The sequence below is a fragment of the Exophiala dermatitidis genome (genome assembly GCF_000230625.1).
Source record: "Exophiala dermatitidis NIH/UT8656 unplaced genomic scaffold supercont1.4, whole genome shotgun sequence".
Lineage (NCBI taxonomy): Eukaryota > Fungi > Ascomycota > Eurotiomycetes > Chaetothyriales > Herpotrichiellaceae > Exophiala > Exophiala dermatitidis.
The window spans coordinates 2,727,177-2,749,147 of record NW_008751649.1 but is presented as its reverse complement, the minus strand read 5'-3'; the positions used below and the strand labels follow the sequence as shown (position 1 = coordinate 2,749,147).

Below are 21,971 nucleotides of genomic sequence, written 5' to 3'. Positions count from 1 at the left end.
CTGTCTGTGTGTTTTGTCTCTAACCATTCAAAACACCTTTGGACATGACCCATGTCCATGTCAATGTCCACGTGGGCTTGCACCCCTGTCTGCAGGAGCAAGCACTGTGCCCGCTCTCGTTTTGACAAGCAAAGACATTTTGTCTGCACCACAGTCAATTTCCTCGTCGCTGATTGACACTTATGCCAGCACTTCTCGTTCTCATTCCTAGCCGCGGTACGCTTGACGCTTGACGTTTGACGCTCGGTCCCTCACTCAGTCCGTTTTAATAGTGTTGTTCAAATCTCTCGCCCGAATCCACTCCTGCACCACGCCAGCATAGTCCGAACTGACGTAGGATCCGAAAAGCTCGCTGAGCCAATTACTCTTGCGCCAGTACTTGAGGCCGAGATCCTGGAGCAACAGGTCCATATAAGGCAACTGGTCGAACACGAGATCGGGAAATGCGTTGCCGTGGCCATAGGGGGCACGGTGTTTGGCGTAGCGGCTCATGAGGGCCGTGTCTTCGAAGATTGCTTCAAAGTCGCCTATCATACCACCTGCAACTGTATTACCTGTTGCACCTGAGCCAGTGACACCACCTCCACCGGCGGCACCATTGGCTTTAGCTTTGGCTTTGCCATTGCCCTTGCGACTGGTCTTGTTGTTGTCTTTGTTGTCAAGATGTCCATTGAGATACGCATACGCCCATAGACACTGGAGTTCGCAGCGAGGAGTGTTTGCCAGATTGGAGAACATGCCGACAAAAACAATAGTGCGCTCGCCTTGCGCCGTCAGACCTGGTGGTGCGATGCCGCGGTACAAACGCCATGGAGTCCTATTGGACAGGTCCCGATCGATACTTGGGTTGTAGTTGCGGCAATCGCGAGCTGCTGCCGACGAGCTACCAGTGGATGTTATGGTCGGTCCTGCGATGAGTTGGGGGAATTTCGCGGCAATGGTCGCATCGGCCTTGTTGTTCAATGCATTCCAGAACTCGTGCTGTTCGGGGGTAAGGAAGTCAGATGGGATGCCTAGATCAGAATGCAGTTTGGACGGAGTGAATCTGATGGTGGGTTTGGCTGAGAATCCTGTTGCCGTGATGATTGCATCGGCACGGACAGTTGTGCCATTGGCCAGTATGACGCTGTGCTTGGACAAATAGGAAATGTCTTCCCGGTAGATGCTGATTTGGCCGTCGGCGACCATGCCGTAGATGGTGGGATCGTAGCTGTACACGCCGGAGGCGGTGCCGTACCAGAATGGGCTGTGTAAGAAACAAAGTTAGAGACTAGACAGCGGTTTTCGACAGGCGTTTGAACTCACCTTGTCTCAGGCTCCAAAGCAGCAGTGTATGGATGGCTCAGCATGTTGCATTGTGCAAGTGTCTGCTTGTACAGATTGGCCCAGAACTTCTGTGTGATTTGCTTTCCCTTGTTGTTGAAATGGAGGAAATGGCGGATCCAGCCCATGCCGTCTTCCCACAGACAGGGACTGAAACAACTGATAATGCGACGCGTCGCTAGACGTTCACGGACGAATTTGAAGGGGCCAATCTTTGTATGTGCCGGGAAAATCCATTCAGGGCCTTTGCCAGACTTGCGCATGATCCATTGCACGGTTTTGTATGCCTTGCCTGCGATAAAGACGGCGTCGAAAGCGGATTTCCCTCCTCCTATGACTGCAATCTTCTTGAATGGGCCATCTTCATGCACAAACGACGCGTTCGCTCCTAGTTCGGCAGAATGTATGATAGGTCCATCAAAGGTTGTGGAGCCGATGAGGAGAGGACGATGCGGCACATTCGTGATACCAGTTGCAATGATCAGTTTCTTGGTTTGTAGCGTTACAGCCATGCCAGCTGCGCCAGAGTTGGTCTGGACCTTCAGATTCCAGCCCTGTTGGCCCTCCAGAGGCGAGATTTCCTGCACCGAAGTTTCAAAATCGATCAGATGGCCAAGATTGGATCGTTCGGCGTAGGCTCTGAGGTATTCGTGCATTGCTTCTCCGGTAACATGCTCTCCTGCGGCGACCCCAAAGCTGTCATCCATGGGAAAGTCAGAGAAGTCGATTCCGCCACGCAAATTGTTGGTTTTCAGGCCCGGGTAGAGGTTCTCCGTGGCCCAGACGCCGCCAACGGTCTTGTTCTATCAGAAAGAGTCAGTATCTGAGCTGCGCCGGCTCTAGGACTGAGGATTGCTTGGGGGTCACCTACCGCATCAAGGATCCTCAGATCCGCATCAGGCTCGCACTCAAGGATTGTCTTGGCCGCGCAGAGCCCGGAAGGGCCTATTTATGAAGCGCGTTAGCTGATAGTGCTAGAGAAAGGGGTGAAGAGGACCTTACCGGCGCCGACAATGAGATAACTAAACATTTTGGCTGTTTGGTGTTGATGTTGGTGTTATGTGAAAGAAGAAGAAAGAAAGTAAACAAGAAGTAATAGGTGTTGCGACTTCACTTCAACTTCACATCATCTTCACATCAACTTCACGCAGAAGCAGTCACATGCTGTCGCGTACATTCATCAGGAGTACGCTGTACGCTTTCTTCACTGACAGGCAGTAGAGCTCTGTCGCCACCCTTCTTCAACAAGAGTAAGGCTGATCCTTGTGCTCTTATGGAGTAGTCGACCGCTGCGTATTGTACTTGAAGGATTGGTTAGGGCTCAGTTGCCCTTCCAGCCCAGTTGATGTTGAAAACATATCAGGACTCTGTTGACCGCTGTGCATATCAGGACTGAAGAGCAGTTATAGCCTGGTAGTCCGCCCATCGTGATAGGTGTGGATCCTGTATCTGCTGACTTGTTGAGTGTCGAAGGTATATACTATCAGAAGACTATTATAGTCAGTATACTCCTCAATAACCGGATATGAGTTGCCCGTTGCGAATTAGGAAACCGCCGAGTATAACCGAGTAGAGATCGTGTCATCAGCTGAGAGCCCTCCTCTGGCAATATCGGCTGAGCGTAGAAATTTGTTAGGAGCCTTCCCAAAACGAGACTGCGGCTTAGCGATCGAATAGGGACGGGCCGGCTACTATAGCCATGGACTTACTCAGCCTCATTGGCGTGGGGTGGTGCCCTAGTCTTCAGATATGCACCGCGTAAGCTTAGTCGATCATGGCCTTTCTAGAGAGCAGCTGGATCTGGTCCTCATCGACAGCAGGCCAGGAGCCGAATCTCATCCGACGGGAGCGTTTACACATCAGATATAGTAGGACCAAACTAAGCTGGATACCAAGCAAGATGAAGATGGCGCCGGACGCGATGGCAGCCTTGTCGAGTCGTCGGAGTCGGGCATTTGTCTGGGAAGCAATGCTGGAAAGAAGCGAAGCCTTTTGTTTCTCCATTTCATCGAAAGCTTTTAGAGACGTCGAACCAGGCAAGAAGCGAGCAGGACGAATAGCAGATTTGCCAATGGCGGACCCATTGGCTGCGATAGCTTCAGCATATACGAACTTCCACGCGCCCTTTTCGGAGAAGGCTGTCTCAAAGCCGCTTCTGCGCGTCTGTCCCAGAAACTGGAAAGTCTCGGCCGTATCATTATTTGAGCCGTAGAAGCTCCAAGCATGAACCTCTGTTGCGCCATTCCAGCTGATGTACGAGGTGGTCATGGAATAAACTGGATCGCTCTGCGACTGGACGATGAAGGACTCGAGGGCTGGTGCTTCGGTTGGAAAGCCTGTAAAGTTCGACTTGTATGACCGGTAAGTGGAGAATCGCGACGATACAAAGGCGGCTTCTAACACTAGTTGGTTGTCCATAGTGTGCTCGGTCATGTACCCTCGCTCGCTCCAGCCGATGAGAATGTTTCCATTCGGCAGGAAGTGGGTGCTGCCACGCTTGTCGCTGAGGGCAGAATCCGGCCGCCACCATTCTTGAAGCACCTATTGTTCCGCGAAGGTTAGAGAGAATAACATGTGCGACAAACGTACACTTTTCGGGATGCGTATTACCCACCTTTGCCTCCATGGTTTCTGAGTCCAATGCTACCAGTTTTGCGGAAGATACTGTTGAGGAATTGGCTTGCCGATGCTGGTCATCAGATGCATTGTCAAGGAAGGCGATTGTGACAGTTTTCTCGCCCTGCGAGTGTATGGTCGCGTGATGCTGTGACGAGAAATTGAAGTCCATCGAGAAATCAGATAGTTTGCCACCTAAGCGCCAGGCAATCGACTGGTCCGACCTGCGTATCCGGTAAATCGTGTTCGTGTGTCGACTGGAAAGCAGAAAGTCTCCATTGCTGAACTTGTCAATGGAGTTCCCATGACTGGCAGGAACGGGGTTAGCAAGCGGCAATAAGGGTATCTTGGATTTAACGTTCTTACAAGAAATCCCACGGGGACCCTGAGGTAAGCTTCGACAGATCCGGGTACTCGTGATACGATTCGTTCAAAGAGACTCCATGGTCCAAAGGGCACCATTGGAAGTCAGTCGTCTTGGTAGCCAGGTCCATTTCGTTGATGCAGTCATGTGCAAACCAACCCTTTTCATGGCTGTAGATGTCCTCGCGCTCGGGTCGATCTGTGGTTAAGAACAGGGCCTTTGTTCCGTTCTCGCGGATGTCGAGCTCATGTATGTTGAATTCGTGGCCAATATCATGAGTAATCTTTCCTTGTCGACGGAACGACGAATCCAGAAAGACTCCCAGGCCGTGAGGCTCTTCATCATCTTTTCTCTCGCTGTAATGTAAGATATAGGACAGAAAAGTGGTCCCATGGGCCTCAAAGGTTCGAAAATCGAAGGCATTCCGGTTGTTGCTCAGGGCTGCACCGCTCCAAACGAGATTCTAGGATTCAAGAAGTCAGACAGAAATAATTCATACTCAGATGGTTCGGCAACATAAGAACTACCCCATCACCGTCATATATGTGCGGCCCAACTTGAAACGGCTGGTACTCTGTCCTCTCTGGGACCGTGTCCCATGTAGTGTACGGAGCCACAAACCAGTAACCGGGATTTATCAGCTTGGGTTGATGCTTGATCACCTTGAAGACCGGGGCACGAATGTCTGGTCGCTGTTTCGTAGTAAGCTATCATGGCGCAATTCGCAGGGATGACGATTTCCCACATACGGAGACGAAAGACCACAAATCGGAGCCACTGCGGAGGTCATTGGACGGTGGAGGATCGACTATAGCATTTGCAGAACCCGGGCATGCGGACAAGACAATGAAGAGAACCACTAAAGCCAGCATTCTGGCTGATCTTCCCTTCCGCGGGTTTATTTTTCGGGAGTGCAAAGAGTATGAGAAACGACCAACCTTGAAGACCATTATCTGGGACAGGAGAAGTCCTGGTTTGATGCGATAGCCTCGCACAGGACATGGCCCAGAGAGAGCCAGGGGCGCCTAAACGGCGTACGGTCTGTCAACATTATGGCTCTGGAAACAGACGCGTCATCCCAAAGCCCAGTGTTTGGTGGAACTGGTGCCGTTGATCAGGCGAGGCTGTGGACCGCTCCATAGTGGTACCCGCAGTTCTCCAGGTGAGGGAGGACTGGCTCCGACCACAAAAACAACAAGAAAGAGAAAGATTGTGGATGAAAGAAGCTTCGACTCTGGTCGCGTTACCATTGTCCAGCATGAGAAACGCTGCAACGAGACACCGCGGAACAAACAAGCTTGCTATAGTAGATATGCAAACGCGAGGCGGGCGACCGGGTGCTCACTGCATGAGTAACTCTCATCATATACACCTCCAGAGCAGTGTCCCACGCCTCGGGTTTGAGTGGGTGAGCTGATTGAAGAATCAAAGAGGTCAACGGCGCCGTTTGGGAGTTCAATTGACAGATTGATGACAGATCCAGTCCAACTTGGCGGAATTGCCTGCTCCGTCTTCTGATTCGCTCTTTCCTGCAGCTCCCCTGTTACGGCGAAGTGTCCAGTCTCCTCACGCAGTCAAAACTGGCGCAGAAACTCGGATTTGAGTTTCGAGTTCGGCGCTGGATGTTTCGTTGCCCCACTGGCTCTCTTTTGCGAAAGATGCTGCCAATGAGTGGACTAGTAGCCTCCGCCGTTAAGATCCATGAGCGTACGTGGCCAGCCTGATGATCAATACGAGGCCCAGGACCCGGGGCCGAGAACCGAAAAGTCGAACCGAGAAGCGCTATCGAGAGGAACGTCAACCCAGCTAACAAGCCCGACAGCCGGGAAACACATACGCGTCCGTTCTCTAGGTCGAGGCTACCACTATCAAACATCAGGCTTCCTTGCTGGGTGGGCAATCGCCGTTCTTATATTATTGGCTCTTTCCCGACAGCATACTGCATCATGAGAACGCCGGATGAGCTATACACGGCATCTCTTAATTCGCCAGTCAACGGGCCATGTCTGTTGTAGTCTTGAGTCCGCCTTTGTCCCTTGAGTCGTCGCATTCAATGTAGTCCGGCAACGCCGGTCATTGACAATAGGGTCATCGTCTCCAGCGGCCTTCCACAAGTCCCTTGATGCAGACCGTTCAACCGATGGCCACGGCTGTCTCGGCGGCCGCCTTCTCATTCGACCAGACCACTTCATCATGACTGACTCGAGGGTGATGGTCCTCCTTGTCACTCGCCTTCTTCTCCTCCTGTGCTGCTGCTGCAACTGCCGCAACCGATCCGACACACCTGTACTTGCGAAACTTGCGTGCAGGGAGACGAGCTTCGAACTAAAAAGAGCAAACAGGAATGGTCAGCCAATCGGTCCTACAGGGCAGAGGGAGGCAAAAAGTTTCCGCTGCAGACATACCATTTCGTCAATCTCCTCAAAGGTGCGGTTCTGCACCTCTGGAAGGAAGAAGTAGACCCAGAGCGCGCCCAGCAAGCAGCTGGGTGTCCAGATGTAGCCATACTTGGGTCCCCAATTCAGAGAATCCACGTTGATAAAGTAAGGGGCTGTGAATGTTGCAAGCCATGCACCAAGGAAGCCGATTGCTGACGCCAGTCCGAAAGTATAGCTTCGCAGACGTTGGGAAGGGAACTCGCCACCACAAAGCCAGGCGTAGGTCGCAACCATTCCGTTGTAGCCAACGATATAGACGACAGAAACACCGACGACGACCTGGGCAGAAACTTGTCAGCCCAATCATGTCGAGCTATACCTATGTTAGTGACCAGGCAAACATGACTCACCTTGCCCGTTGATGTGCCCGGGCCCTTCGTATCGTAGACGATGGCGATGATCAGTTGCGTGATCCCGCAAAGGATCATACCGACGGAGAGGAAGACGCGTCTGCGACCGTACTTGGTAATGATGGCGCTGTTGATGAGAATTGCTGCCACGCCCACAGCCACCAGAATACAAGCGTTCTCAAACGCAGAGCCGACCTTGGCCATTTCGAAAAAGTAGGTGCCGTAGGCTATCCATGTCAGTCACTGGCTGGCCAAAAAAAAGTGTCTGAGCTGTCTTCACTTACATATCATGTACATGGCGCCAGAGGCAGCTTGGAGAGACACTGCTCCAACGGCAAGCAAAGTTCGACGCCGGTCCACCGGATTGCGAAACATGTCAAGAGCATCTGCGCTGCTTGCCAGAGCCCGCTCCGCCTCGATAGCAGACTGAATCTGCTCAATCTCTTCTTCAATGACTTCGGGGTAGGGGCGGAGCCAATGAAGTGCCTTGCGTGCTTCTTCGGTCTTGCCTTGGAGGAGATACCACCTTGGAGATTCCGGAATGAAGAACAGACCGAGGCCGAGTATTCCTGGCACAATGTATATGATGCCGAGTGGGACAATGTAGGCCTGTCTGCCAGGCAGTTTGACCGTGAAGTTGTCGACAATGGTGCCTACGAGGGTCCCGATGGAGGTCCAGGACTGGAATAATCCGATCACAAGCCCTCGGTATCTTGCAGGGGCGCATTCCTGGAGGTATAGCTGGGCAAAGGTGAGGAAGAGGCCATTTGCAAGGCCCAGCAAGAGACGAGCAAAGTATAAAGCACCAATGCTGGTGGTGACCATCATAATGACATTGGCGACCACGCAGAGGACGATTGCGGTCCAGATAGACATTTTTCGCCCGATGAGTTTGGCGATAGGTCCTCCACAGGCCGAGCTGAGGAAGGCACCTAAGATCATCAACGACGAAATGAGTTGCTGTCGGGTGTGGGAAATATTATAGCCAATTGGGGATTCAGGGGCCACATGTCCAAAGACCTGCCCAAGTTAGCAGCCAGTCCTGCACGCGCTCAAGGACATTCAAGCCGTACCTTCAAGAATCCGACCATTGCTTGAAGACCGCCAACGATGCCGAAATCAATCCCATATTGAAACGGGCACATGCTGACCAAGGTGCATGCCGCAAGGCATTTCCAGTGGGCCCTGAGGGTATCTGGGTGTGTGTTTGCCATAGTGAGGTAGCCTAATGGTTAGATGTAACTACCAGATGGTATCAGGTGAGGATGTTGGAGCTGGACACGCTCGACCATGGTAGACAGTGATATATCAATGCTTTGATATATTATGTGAAATGGTTAGGGCACTCATTGCAGTCTGCAAGAGTGATTGCCGGACACTGCGTCGGAGACGATCATAGGTACGGGAACAAGAAAAAGAACGCCCAAGGAGCCCCACGGAGAGGCGAAACATCGATTCCTCGTCAATGATAGGTGTAGCGCTGCCAGGTTTCGCTCAATGAGGAAAGGTGCCACCAAAAAGCCGGGGGGATGTCTGGGGTAATGCGGAGCCGGCTATACTCAAAGGCGTCAATGACCCACCTCGTAGAGCGTTGGTGGTTGAGTCTGGGACGGATGTACCGCTCCATGTGGAAAGGTGCGCCATTGGACGTGCAGATATGCATCCTCGTCGATGCAGCTTTGCGCTTTGGTCGCCCTGCCACAGCATTTCTTGGTCAAGGCAGCTGCAGCTGGCAAGAACTGAACCCCACGAGATGATCTCCATCAATTCCCGGCACGGGCTATAGACGATGCGGCATGCATGACTCTCAGGCGAAATTTGGGCAAGGCTCAAGTCAGACTAGATGATTCTGGAGGTCGAATTAGGCTCGGATCAGCGGTGTATTCAGCCGAAGGAAGGATTTGTCGAGAGCGCGTATCGCTGCCTCTCGCTCGGATATGGCGGTCTGGAGGACAAGGGAATGTCGGGCACCGTTGTTGGCGGGCACTGAGGGAAGCAACCGTTCGACATTTAGTTTCACCTGGGTATCCAGGTACTAGAAGGAGCCGCGTTGAACCAGGGCTGTGAGCGAGAGCGCCATGCATCGGAAGCTGTGGGATCAAGGCCAGATGACCTTGAAGCTGTTATCGCAAGTCCCGAGCTTTGGCGTAATCGGCCATATGTTTGGAGCCGACATGCGGGGAACAAGACCGATGGCTTACCACTGGAATGCTTGTAGAGACAATCTACAAGCAGAATGAAGTCCCTCCACGGACTGGTCCGGGAGCTGCAGATGGATGGGTTGGACGTCTGCGCAGCTGGTCTGGGCCTGATTGCGATTCATTTCCCGGAAACAGCAACTCCTATATCTCAATATGGGGACCCCATCTGCAGCCCAATCAGCCTCATCCATAGGCAAGGCCATTATTGATCACTTTCGTGGTTGATGTTCTGGCAATACGAACGCAGGGAGTGTCGTAAATGCCTGTCAAATACGCGAATCTTACTCGGCTTGATTTGGCTGGCGTCGAGATTGTGCTTGCATTGACGAAATCGTATCCCTCAACCAAAATTGCACCATTTCGAGCCCAATCTTGAAGCTGAAAACCAGTTATACCTCCCGGATGTCGCTTCATGCTATCAACCCGCCAGCATGGGACACGATGTGGCGCATAAAGTCGTCAAGGATTATAGGACAGCTTCAACGGTCGCCAATGCAGTCTTGATGAAGTGCTATGCCGCACAGGGCTTCAGACTGCGTCCCAGCGAGCAGCTTGAATAGGAGAACCGGGAGACTGCTCGTAGCGATGACACCCCACATGGAGGTGCTGCGTTATTCCATTCTGGAAGCCAACGCACGTCCACTCTTTCCGCTTTCAGGTTGCCAACGTCTTTCGCAGCTACTATGGTGGATTAGCCGGGGGGCTCGCGTCTCGCCTGTCCCGATGGTAAAGGCTACTAGGCTGGTGCCCTGCCGAGAGCCTTCGCCAGAGCCTCGCCCGGAAGAGGGTGCGTTTGCTGCATGCGCTTCTTGGGCGAGAAGCCGTACTGCCAATAGCCTTCCTGGGGTGCGCAGAGCTTCCTTATTCCGGTTTGCGAATAGAGGATGCGGCACTATTGGATGAAAAGCTCTCCTGAAGAGGGATATGGATCGAAGTATGTATCCCCTTACCTGGAATCGATGAGACCTTTTCAATTCAGGTTGCACAAGTGGACTGTGTCGATGAAAGCCCCCTGGGATTGCAACAGCCTTGGAGAGAGCCGGGGCAGAAGTGCTGATACTTAATGAAGGAAAGGGCCTTTTGCCCTCGGTGTGGGATGGTATAGAGCTTTCACGACCTTGAGCTGAAGCCTCCTCAGCGTCTGTGGCAATGATCCTGATCATTACCAAGAACCGGCTAATTGATGCCTGTTCTTCTCAGTTGGCCACAGTGACCGATACACGGAGTTGGCGTTGATATCCCGTTTCTCAAGATTCTCTCTGAGCTGGGGAAGTCCAAGATGTCAGCCAGAGGGTAGCCGGCTTGAAGTTGGATGGGTCGTTACCTGTCCGTGTGCATTGCCAAATCCAAGGGCACCTGCTGTCCCGGACGAACGTCGATGAGCCAACCGCAGCTCAAGAAATCAGATCACCGATAATGATCCCGGCATGAACCTATGCAAGTTAGGGATGATACCAGGAATTGGTAAGTCGTGCTCTGGTTGACAAGAAGACGATTTTGGAGGAAGCCGGTCATGGGCTGAACTTCCAGAATGAAAAGTGCCAACCAAGTCGGAATATTCTAGTCCAAATGAACCCTCAAACTGTCAACTTCAACTTGCAGACACTGTTCATTCTGCTGCCCTTGTGATGAGCCAATCCTCCGAAAAGACTCCCGGCCTCACTATGCAAAGATGCATCCTTGCTGCAGGTGGTTGTGCGACTGATTACTGTAGTATGTGAGCCACGATAAGGCATAGCATGTCAGATAGTAATCCGACCTATTTACACTTATTGTTTCCAAGGACACCTCGGAAAAGAGGTAATATACAATGTTATAGTGACAGCACGCCGCTGCGGAATTCAAGTTTTCTATTGGCGTCCCTTGCGCCACAGACAAGCAAGTATAACATATACACAGCTGACAATATGCGAGGTATTCAAACCAGTATTGCTCCGGCTCCCGCCTGCAGCCACCGGCGCTTGATTCGGGGACATCGTTTTGGAAAAAGTGTCTGTTTTCGCAGTGCCTTGTATTCACTCCGTACTAGTAAGTAGAAATGAAATGGCAAGCCTGGCCGTGAACCAGGGAGGGCTCGATTATCCGCCATGCACCGGGCGCTGAAGACCAGCAGTGACACGCCGACACAGGCAGTCCTGTTGGAAGAGCAAAACAGTCCCAGCTGGGGTGGAGATGACGGCAACCATAATCCACCGGGGCGTTGTTGAAGGGACACAATTTGTTCCTACGTCAAGATTACAGCTGGATATTATACCCTTCCGCTAACCGAACACTTAGACTCAAAAGCCAGCTGACCGAAGAAACCCACGCGATGATATCAGCATGGTCTGCAAGGAGACCGTGGGCTCCGATTTGAGATAAGGAACCGCCGGGCACTTAGCAGTGTGAACATCTCTGGAGAATGAACGTATCCACACTCATCGGGAATTGAGTCGATCGCCCCCAAAAATCCTGCATTCTGGCATCATGGGAGCCGCAGAAGCTCTCTGAGAAGCGTCAAGAATCGAGCCCTTTCTGACACCACTCCGGGAGGAGCCAACTCCTCATGTTCAGTGTTCGGCTTCGAATTGAGGCCGGTTTCGGACTGGGGCTCACCGGAACAGATCTTGCCCCCAACGAAAAGTTGACAGTGTGGACGCCGACTTACCTAGATATGGGGAACGAGCGGAGCAGTCAAAGAATGAATCAATGTGACAAGACCTTGCGACAGACGTCATGAATCCGATCTTCGCCTGCTGTCGAATCTCGCTCAAACCACGACCAGCTTTCCTGAGGAGGCTTCTTTCCAAAGGAGATCGACCTCCGGCCCAGTAGAGGAAGGTGGAAGAGACTAGAAATTCTCCTCCTGTTCGCCATCGGTTCATCTTGGGGCCCAGTCCGGGTCGACAGTAGCGGGTGAGCTTGGCCATGCTTCACCCTCTATGCTTACAAAGTGGTTAGATTCGAATGGATCCCGATCCGATCAGATAAGCGAGAAGTACCGAAATACGACGTTTTCTTGAGCCCTTTACTCGGATATCCAAACCGGGCAAGATCCCGGAGGAAAGAAAATGGGCCCTGTAGTTGCAAGGCAGTGGGGATGAGCCAGTAGGGGCAAAAGCTGAGGCACAAGTAACCTATGCGGTCATGAGGAGGAGGCACCTAGGTGAAAGGTAGCCCAAAGAACCGATTGCGTCTGCACGAAGATCTTATCAAAGATGGAACCGGTGGGAAGCATACCATGACTGCAAATATGTAAGGCCGATCGGCAAGTCATCCATCCGACAAGATCGGAGGTAGGAGGGGTCCGGTCCCACTTTTGGCATAAGGACTATTGAGTGCTTGACATCGCCATTCTGTGGGCGTTGTTGTACTCAAGGTGGGACATGGAGGGAAGCCGCCAACGACAAAAGGTCCGATGACTTCTGGTCGAGCGCAATCTTTGGCAAAAGAACGTCGTTGGGCGGGACGATCCTCCGTGGACAAAAGCACCAAGCCAACTCTTCCTGGGATACTGAACATGTACATGTACAGTAACTGGGGCTTCGAAGCCTGGTGGTGTTGAGTTCTGTGACGTTTTTGAAAGCACGGACTCCTCCATGTCTCCAAGCCTCATGTTCCTGAGTACGGAGGAGACGCTATAGGGATCGCCTCGCTAGCTAGCGCGTTGAGTGTCCTGGACCGTGCACTTGCTCACCATAATAATGCTGAAAGTCGTTCGCATGGTAAGGCTTTGATTTTTGCATTTATTGGGCCTGGACACGACGGCACATGGCCCGAGCTTTCTTGAAGTACGGTTAATATGCCGGTTCCTGCGTCCTTGATCAAGTCCCTTTACTCGGCGATGATTGACACTAGTAATTCATGACGTCTGTCACAACTGCATGCATGGTTGGACCTGCAGAAGTGGGCGACAAACGCAGAAGTGTCGAATTCTCAGGTTTGCTCGACTCTGTGTCGGGCCATGAAGAGGTCGATCCAGTGAATAAATCCATGTTGCCAAATAATTCGTCCACAAGATTGATTTGAGCAGAAGCTGTTTGTTTGCAAATTCAGCGGAATTAAAGTATATGTACACAAACACGTTAAAACCAGAAAGAGAGAATAAACACCACAACACCATAAATGGTGATAAGGGTGTACTCGGCTTCCCATGCGTAAGACGCCCAAGTAATTTTCGTCTTCTTGGACTCTTCCGAAGGGTATGCAACGCCCGTGTCTGGGTCGCGGACCAGCAAATCCTGCCTGTCGGGACAATCGGGCGGGAATATCGCGTAGTTGATGGGGATCCAGCAGGACAGGATGCAGCTCAACCAGATGATAGGAGGCCAGTATGCGTGCGTCAACAAAGATATCAGCGTCTTCTTAGTGGTGTTGTTCTTGTCGTCAGTGAGATTCCAGTACATACTGACCGCAACGGCAGCAATGGCAAACATGATGTAAATAAGGTGCAGGTAGCATTGGCAATCCCAGATGGTCACTTTCAGGCGTCGCCACAACGGTGCTCGAAGATGGGGATCTCGTTCGTTGAGCTCAGCCTTCTGTGATCCGGACGACGTGAAAACGGCAACCTTCCCTCCAAGCCACTTAGGCAGCAAGAAAGTGCGGATGACCGAAATGGCATGGACTGATTGATTTGTTAGCGGTGTCCCTGTGACAGGAATTCAAATGTTGGAACTCACATGGTGCCATCCACATCATGGCTCTGGCATCTCTCTGACCGGTACGGTATCCAGAAGGAAGATAGGAGATAAATTCGTTGACCCGGTTCAACATGGAGGAGAGGAAGTTGGCACGGATGAGCCACTTCAGCTGGTTTATGCTCCGGTATGGGACAAGGTTTCCTCCGGAAACCAGGACGATTGGTGCCGTGAACATGGATAGAACCAGAAAGATTGTGAACAAGGATGAGACGGTGTAGACAAACCCGCAAAGCCGCTGAGGGAATGTCATATGCTTGACCAGAGGTCCGTACAAGCTGAAGCGCAATTTGAAGGAAGTTTGCACAGTACCGATCGTCTAGATAATGTTAGAATAGTCGCCAACGTTGCAGCGCAGGCAGCCACTTACCCAGCGTGTCCGCTGCTTCAAGTGACTCGTCAGAGAGTCTGGAACCGTACCAAACTGGAGGGGTTCATGAACAAAAGCCGTATGCCAACCAGAACCTAGCAGCATGCTGGAACAGCACACATCTTCGGCGAGCGAGCCAGTAGGGAAGCCACCGATCGATTGAAGGGCTGCTCTGCGTAGGACGTATCCGGACCCTGTGCACCAGGCGACGCCCATAGAATCCTTGATCGGCTCCGATATATGGACGAAAGTATCCAGACTCTGGCAAAGGGGATCATCGGGAGGCACATTGTAGAACAGCTAATCTGCGATCAGTACGAGACAAAGACCTGAAGGGGATGTTGATTTTCCATACCTGTGGAGGGCATGCCATCGAGCACTTGGGATCTTGCAACATATGCGGCAAGAGCGCTCTTAACCAGTCTCTCATTGGAATCATGTCCGCGTCGAGGGCAGCGAAGAAATTGGCAGCACCACCGGGCAGCCTTGCAGTCTCTTCGAGGGCGTCGTTCAGATTGCCAGCCTTGAAATGATGTGGCACACCAGGGTACTTTGGTCGAGAGCGATAGTAGAGGTTGTCAAATTGAGTCTCCGCAGTCCTCTCAATCATCTCCTGCAATGTCTTGGACTTGCCGTCGTCGCACACCAGGACTCGAAATCTTTCACGAGGATAGTCGATGTTGCAGGCGGCCTTAGCCGTGTCGAGGACCAGATCGTCGTCTTCACCACAGCAGGTAATCACAACATCAACCGATGGCACATTGTCGCCAATCAGGCGCAGCTTCGGTCTCTTTCGGAGGCCAACCACATGCCAGCCCCAAAGACGGTGGAGCAACATGGGAATAGAGACAAAGAGTTCGACCAGAATGAAAGCCCAAGCCATCCAGTATGTTTTGTGGGCTGCTTTCTCTGCATCTCGTGTGAATCTGACACGAAGTGCAAAATATATCCAGTACGCAGCAATGGTAACCACAACAAGGACCGGGCAAAGTCTGTAGAGAAATCGTTTAGTCCTTGAGAGAGATTCCACGTCGTCATGAGCAGCAAGTCTCTGGATGATGTAGTCCTCTTGCTTTTCGCTCATGCCCTGTCGCACATAGGGTACCGTGACTGACGAATGTGTCGACAGAGAAGGCGCTGGTTTCTCGATCGACTCGATGCTTGGAGCCAGCGTGGAGAACCGCCGTGCGTTGAATTGGCCTGGGGCGGTATATCCCACCGAAGACACCCGCCGGATCTCATTTACACCAAGGTTGAGCGGATTGCCGGTTGTTACTGTCAGAGGATCCAACTTGTAGGCTGTCTCGACGATTGCAGTAGAGGCTCGTCTGGCGGCATTTGACGCTCGCCGTGCGGCGGTTGACATCTTTCGACGAGCATCGGAAGGACGGCGGCCTTCTATACGCATGGATGGATCTTGCTCAGCGCCCCGGTTAAACGGGTGGTTCCAATAAACACTCCCAGCATTTGTCTGTCACGGTCAGGCCAAGGTTCAAGATAAGAGGAAGGGGTTTGAAATGCATACTTCTTTCTTCTCAATGCTCGCCGATTTCTGGAGTTCTGGGACCTCATCCTGGTCGCTAGATGAGCCCTCGACATCTTGCACAGGTGACAGTCTGCCTTCCGTGTCGGACGGATTGACTCCAGAAGACTTGGTAGAAGACTTCCTCAGACTTCGGGGATCCATAGCTGTGGTCCTAGACCGTCGAGATTACTTACTTGCACTTCCACTGTGAACAGGAAGGTTGATGCTGGAAGTTAGTTATGGGAGACTTTGGGCTATTTGATTGTTGGCTTGGAGAGGTACCCAATGAGTCTCGTCTCGCTAACCTAAATGCTAGTGCAATAAGTGGCGACACTCGATAATCAAGATTCGATCCAAAAGGGTCATCATGGCGAGGGTCTGTGGTGAACAGACCACCAGATCGACCCCACTCGCACGCTCCTGCAGTGCAATACTTGCCATGATGAAGGGACCCAGAACACTGAAAAAGAGAGTCCACATGAAGATCACACAGCTCGCAGGCCTTCAATAGTACTTCACCCATTTCGTCCAACGGGTCAGAAATCCCATTATTATTGGAGGATTTTTTGCAGTCAACCTACCACTAAATCGAGACTTTCATCATCATTCTCCTGAAAACTCGGATTCCTGCCCCAGCGCAGGTTTCGCAAGAGCAGATTGTCGGCAGGCCCGTGCTCTGGGACGATATCACTCTGTTCAACAAATTATCAGAAATAGCGGCCCCCATGATCTTCGACTCGACCGCCTTCGCAGAGCAGGACCCCATTCTGGGCCTCGATTTCGTCAGAGGGCCGTCTAACGTGCTTCGACTGCGGAAACACGATTGCGATTGCCGAGCAAGATCATAGTACAACTTAGTTGTAATGATCTGAGCATAGCGTGGGGCGTCCGTAATCTCCATCCTCAACCCTTCTGCAGCCAGCGATGTCGGTCCTTGCGAGGAGCATCATGAAAACAATCTTCGTTCGCGCGCAGGAAACAGCCCGAATGGGTAACAAAGGTCAAGTACAGGTCTCCTCAGCGCGCACAGGCCTCAGCGTTGCCCGGAGGACTCGGTTATTTCGAATAGCAACAGGCCTGGTCTGTGTGGTGAAGGGTTGGAATAAAGAACAAGCAAGGTTCTAGAACACTGACAGCTTGGCAGCATGATAAAGGTAGTAGATCCAGACAGCGAACGACATCCGAATTTGCCACACACGTGACTCGACCGCTTTGAGTCACGTGATTTAGCTCCACGTGATCTCCTGTTTCGTTGCAGCTCTCTGGGTTTTATACTATGTATTCCGGCTGTTGCCCGCGCCGAGAAAGAATTTTATCGACTAAGCTAAAGGATACACCGGAGCGCGTCCTCTTTTCAGCTTGCTCCGCGTAGTCTAGATCTTTTGACCAAAAAACACTTCTTCTTACCGTTAGTCTGCGATGTGCGTCTCAAGGTTAACGAAGCGATAATCTTCGGCTGCAGACGGTGAGTTCGGTAAAGCTACATACGAGGCAAGGTGGGCTTCTGAGGCCACACTCATTGAGTGGTTGGTCCTGGCAAAATAATCAGGAAGGAGCTTGTGGCTGCTTGTGATGGTTCGCTCAATCCAACAGGACTCCATCGACCTGTTTCTCATCAGGGCCCAAAAGCCCCAGGGCCTCCCGCCTGGTAGGTGCACTAGGGTCAAAGAAGGGCACTTCGGCCAGGGACGTGACTCTGGTGCCGTGCCGAGGGTGTTTGCCGCCATAATCCCAACTAGCGTTGTGGATTGTGATTCTGTAACAGGTTATCATGGTCAGCACGGGTGTGCGCGAGACAAGCGAACGGTTTCTTTCTCTCTGCTGTGGACGTTGAGGAGAAGAAAAAAGCGGAGTAGAAGAGTCTCTCACCTGTTATCCCAAAGCGCACTCGTTCCCGGGGTCCACTTGAACCGGACCTGAATGTCGACATTCTTCTCATACACATCGAACAAGTATCCCAGAATCAGATCACTTTCCTCTTTATCGAGCCCGACGATCCTGACGGTCATGGCACGGTTGACCCAGAGGGCCTTCCAGCCCGTGGCCGGGTGGACACGGACCAACGGGTGCGTCCGTTCGACATACTGCGGTCCAGCGGTCGGGTTGTCGCGGTCGAGGTAAGCATGGGCAGACCGGTAAACGGCCTGCTTGCCATCGATGAGCTTGCGGAAATCAGGAGACAGCTTTTCATATGCCCCATAGCCGCTGGCCCAGAGGGTGTCGCCGCCCACGGGCGGCACGGTGTCGTTGTGCAGGTGAGTCACGCCAGCGGGCTGCCGTTCATGGACGAGATCCGTATGCCAGCGGGACGCGCCGCCAGGTCGACGGAAGCTTGCGGAGATCTCGGTCGCTTGCAGATCGGGCCAAATCACAGTCACGCCCGGAACGCCAGGAACTTGAGGGACTTGAGGCTGTTATTTTTGCATTTTAATTAGTATTCAAACAGGGCAAATGCATCGCAGTCAACTATACGACAGGCCATCGTTTTGGAGGACGCAGCAAATGGCTTGTGCATGGTCGGTTGGGACCTGACTTACATGCACTTCAACCTCGCCATAGTATTCACCCAGCGCCTTTTGCTGTTGAGGCGAGAGGTCCTGGTCCCGGAAAAAGACAACGCTCCGCTCGGCTATCAGCAACGCTAGCTCGTCTTTTTGCTGGTCAGTGAGATCTTTGAGCTGCAGCCCTTCGATCTCTGTGCCGATATGTGTTGTCAGGTCGGTCACTTTCGTCGCAGCCGACAACAAGGCTTTTTTCGACTTGTCGGCCCTCGAGCCCGGGTCGACGTGTTTCCTCTCGCTGTTGCGGATGTTGTACACATCCTGGAGATACAGGGGTTTGTTGGGGCGATACGGATATCCCTCTGAAAGGTCGATCCCAGCCTCTGTTAGTCTCTTCAATGCCGGCTCAGGCAAGCCCAGCGTGTCCTTCTTCGGGACCACGAAATCCTTGATGCTCGGATCGATTGGTGCTGGTGCCATCTTGTTTATTTTTGATGTTCAAAGAAACACTTGTCGCGTCCGAGAAGCCAAAGAACTGAGAGTACACACATGCAGAGAGAGACACACACACAAGACACATCCTGGCACTTCGGCCCTTGCCTTGATGTTTTATCAAAGGTAGATCCCAATCCGTTCACAGCCGGAGCTCCTTTCGGACCCTCTGATCTGCTTACAGATCGCGACCCCATCATCCCACTCCATTCGCTCGGCTTCAATGGCGATATTCATGCACTTTATGGCGTGCAAACACCCACAATTGGATCTCGGTTGGCTGTATGCCGCGCCAGCACCACAGTCTGAGTGGGATTCATGCATGTAGGTGCAGATCCTATGGTGGCATCTGGGGTCGAACGACCTGTTAGTGCTGTCAAGTCGGTAGGCCTGGACACACCCACAACACTAATGATCTGTGGCCTGCCACCCCTCTTCATCAAAGAACAAGCTTACTGGGCCAATAATCATGCTTCCATAGCTATCATTTCCCATGACCATGCACGTTCTAGTTGTTCATTCCAGAATATCCATGACCGAAACAGCCACGCCGGCGCATCACGTGAGCAAATGGCGTGCTTCAACCCCTTTATTTGCTGCTCTGCTAAATGGCCATGGACCAGACAAGGCTCAGCTGCAGTGTAACACAAGGAACACAGACCATTGCAAGGTTCGTTGCTTTTCGGGTATCATGCTCTCGTGGTTGGCCATAGGGGACATGTCGCCAACGACCCCTGCACATCGATCAAGATAAGCGTCGTCCAACTTTGAAGTGGACCCCTTGCACCCGACTCGCTCTGGTGCTTGGCTTTGCTTGATAACCTGCCAGGTTGGAGAAATAGCATGCTGTTACAACAGCACGCAATCCTCAGCTTAGGGGACGCCATTCAACTTGATACCGAATACCACTGCCGTGTGGCGGAATCAAAGCCGCCAGCGGCCAGAACCGGCCCGTGGCATGAGTATCCCTGATGATCGCCGCATGCCTCGACAGCGGTGTTCTGTCCGGGCTTTTGAAGGCGGGGTGGTAGCCTCTTAAGACAAACAAACAATCCGGCACTGCCAACACTGCTCTGATACAGACAATCTGTTGGAAGGTCGGGGAGAAACAAACCTCGAATAGCTATGGCTGCCTACGACAAAACAGTGGAGGCAGGCGTGCAAGGTGTCGCAGCAGGTAGTCCGCGAGAGAGTACCAACAGCTTGCACCACAATGACGCCGGTCCAATCAAAGCAAAGCCTCAACGGACATGGCAGTCGTACATCTGGGACAGCCTCGACAAGTCGCCAGAGGAACGCAGGTTTCTATTCAAGCTCGATGCTGCCGTCCTGACATTTGCCAGTCTGGGGTACTTTATCAAGTACCTAGATCAGATCAATATCAACAATGCGTTTGTTTCTGGGATGAAGGAGGATCTGGGCTTGTACAAGAACCAACTCAACTACATGCAGACATGTTGGACAGTCGGCTATGTTATTGGAGAGATACCATGTAAGTTTTGTGCTCGCAGTAACGTCAATGCTGCCAATGCTGTCCCCGCCTCGTTACGGCTCGCTGACGGATGATCTTTTTCAGCAAACATGATTCTCACAAGAGTTCGACCGAGCATATGGATACCCGCCATGGAACTTACCTGGACGGTCCTTACATTCTGTCTGTGTAAGTGCAACAGCGCGGGTTCGATATATGCGCTTCGCTTCCTGGTCGGTCTGGCCGAATCAACATTCTATCCCGGAATGGTCTATGTCATTGGATCCTGGTACCGTCGCGATGAGCTCGCCAAGCGCTCATGCATTTTCCACACGAGCTCAGCAATTGGCAGCATGTTCTCCGGATATCTCATGGCTGGTGTGTACAAGTTGGGTGGCAAGGGCGGGCTCAAGGGATGGCAATGGCTGTTCGTGGTTGACGGAATCATCTCACTCCCGGTTGCCATTTCCGGTTTCTTTCTTTTGCCTGACGTCCCTGAAATCACCCGGGCATGGTACTTCACTCCGGCGGAGCGTGAGTATGCGAAGAAACGTATGGATCTCGAAGGTCGGGCGAAGCGGGCTCCATATACAAAGGCGAAGTTCAAGAAGATCTTCACATCTTGGAAGATTTATGCCTTGACAATGTTATACATTACCTTCAACAATGCCGCTTCCGGAGTGGGTCAGCCCACATTTGCACAATACCTGAAAGCGTCGAAACATCCAAAATACACGGTATCGGAGATCAACACATATCCCACCACGACATACGCAGTGCAGATAGTCAGCACGCTGGTTTATGCCTGGACCTCTGACAGCATCTTCCGGGGCGCACGCTGGCCTCCAATCGTCTTTGGAGGTTTGGTCTGTATCGTGTGTTATTCAAGTCTCGCGGCCTGGGACATTCCCACAGGCTGGCACTGGGCATGCTATATGATAGCAGGCTGCGGGGGCGGGTTGAGTGGGTTGTGCATGTCGTGGGCGCACGAAATCTGCTCCGACGACAACGAAGAGCGAGCCATTGTTACAGGCACGATGAACGAAATGGCCTATGTATTCCAGGCCTGGCTACCGCTGGTCGTGTGGCAACAGGTCGATGCGCCAAAGTATACCAAAGGCTTCATCACCTCAACCTGCCTCAACGCCGCCATGATCATCACCGCTTTCGTTATCAGATATTTGTGGAAGAAGGAGCAGGCCAAGAAGAGAAAGGAGGTTGAATTCTTTGAGAGTTGACCATTGTTGTCACTTGGCGCTTCTGGAAGCGCGTGATAGCTCGGAGCAAATGTTGGCATATGAGATACTTTGCGTGGAGCAGATCTCATCAGCCATAAGTAGGTCTGCTCAGAGAATGTGGCCCGACATTACTGTCCAGACCTACTGGTTTCTTCTTTATTCTGTGGCAGACGAGGCTGACGCCTCCTCAAAATTTGCAGGCTCAATGACCCAATCCTCTCGAATAGACAAAGTAGTATTCTTAACGCAAGCAGCGCGCGTCACTTTGAACCGTTATGGCTTTCCGGATCGGGTTAATTGTTCACTGGCGAGGCCGGAGTGATCGTTTCTGAGTTTGTTTACACAATGACCGTGGCTTATGCTGTTCCCCGACGTAGTATATCGAGGACAGGAGTCCAAGACA

At 52.2% G+C, this 21,971-nt stretch overlaps 7 protein-coding genes across 7 annotated transcripts; 2 read left to right on the top strand and 5 right to left on the bottom strand.

The window, feature by feature from the left end:
- Positions 1-255: 255 nt before the first annotated feature.
- Positions 256-2,353, bottom strand: HMPREF1120_05303 (dimethylaniline monooxygenase (N-oxide forming); the record flags this gene model as incomplete). Its single annotated transcript, XM_009159472.1, has 4 exons — positions 256-1,246; positions 1,306-2,126; positions 2,195-2,268; positions 2,326-2,353. 4 exons carry the CDS (start codon positions 2,351-2,353, stop codon positions 256-258), a joined length of 1,914 nt encoding a protein of 637 aa, XP_009157720.1.
- Positions 2,354-3,087: 734 nt separating this feature from the next.
- HMPREF1120_05302 (uncharacterized protein) lies at positions 3,088-5,175 on the bottom strand (the record flags this gene model as incomplete). Its single annotated transcript, XM_009159471.1, has 5 exons — positions 3,088-3,864; positions 3,938-4,247; positions 4,306-4,766; positions 4,831-4,995; positions 5,053-5,175. 5 exons carry the CDS (start codon positions 5,173-5,175, stop codon positions 3,088-3,090), a joined length of 1,836 nt encoding a protein of 611 aa, XP_009157719.1.
- Positions 5,176-6,436: 1,261 nt separating this feature from the next.
- Positions 6,437-8,305, bottom strand: HMPREF1120_05301 (MFS transporter, SP family, sugar:H+ symporter; the record flags this gene model as incomplete). Its single annotated transcript, XM_009159470.1, has 5 exons — positions 6,437-6,628; positions 6,709-7,020; positions 7,092-7,318; positions 7,376-8,111; positions 8,165-8,305. The coding sequence occupies 5 exons, from the start codon at positions 8,303-8,305 to the stop codon at positions 6,437-6,439; spliced, it is 1,608 nt and encodes a 535-aa protein (XP_009157718.1).
- Positions 8,306-8,741: 436 nt separating this feature from the next.
- Positions 8,742-11,061, top strand: HMPREF1120_05300 (uncharacterized protein). The gene is made up of 2 exons (XM_009159469.1): positions 8,742-10,756; positions 10,857-11,061. The coding sequence occupies exon 1, from the start codon at positions 9,806-9,808 to the stop codon at positions 10,193-10,195; it is 390 nt and encodes a 129-aa protein (XP_009157717.1). The 5' UTR covers positions 8,742-9,805; the 3' UTR covers positions 10,196-10,756; positions 10,857-11,061.
- A 2,295-nt stretch (positions 11,062-13,356) lies between these two features.
- On the bottom strand, positions 13,357-16,028 carry HMPREF1120_05299 (glycosyl transferase; the record flags this gene model as incomplete). Its single annotated transcript, XM_009159468.1, has 5 exons — positions 13,357-13,898; positions 13,954-14,290; positions 14,342-14,641; positions 14,697-15,812; positions 15,867-16,028. 5 exons carry the CDS (start codon positions 16,026-16,028, stop codon positions 13,357-13,359), a joined length of 2,457 nt encoding a protein of 818 aa, XP_009157716.1.
- A 1,136-nt stretch (positions 16,029-17,164) lies between these two features.
- Positions 17,165-21,940, top strand: HMPREF1120_05297 (retrograde regulation protein 2). The gene is made up of 3 exons (XM_009159466.1): positions 17,165-18,985; positions 19,044-20,351; positions 20,436-21,940. The coding sequence occupies exons 2-3, from the start codon at positions 19,985-19,987 to the stop codon at positions 21,566-21,568; spliced, it is 1,500 nt and encodes a 499-aa protein (XP_009157714.1). The 5' UTR covers positions 17,165-18,985; positions 19,044-19,984; the 3' UTR covers positions 21,569-21,940.
- On the bottom strand, positions 17,448-18,847 carry HMPREF1120_05298 (taurine dioxygenase; the record flags this gene model as incomplete). The annotated part of the gene is made up of 3 exons (XM_009159467.1): positions 17,448-17,622; positions 17,736-18,277; positions 18,404-18,847. 3 exons carry the CDS (start codon positions 18,845-18,847, stop codon positions 17,448-17,450), a joined length of 1,161 nt encoding a protein of 386 aa, XP_009157715.1.
- Positions 21,941-21,971: the final 31 nt, after the last annotated feature.

Bases quoted from the DNA above. Each gene is read 5' to 3' on its own strand.
- HMPREF1120_05300 (XM_009159469.1), top strand. From the start codon at position 9,806: ATGCCGCACAGGGCTTCAGACTGCGTCCCAGCGAGCAGCTTGAATAGG.
- HMPREF1120_05297 (XM_009159466.1), top strand. From the start codon at position 19,985: ATGGCTGCCTACGACAAAACAGTGGAGGCAGGCGTGCAAGGTGTCGCA. The intron at 20,352-20,435 runs GTAAGTTTTGTG...GATCTTTTTCAG, and splicing joins TGTTATTGGAGAGATACCAT to CAAACATGATTCTCACAAGA.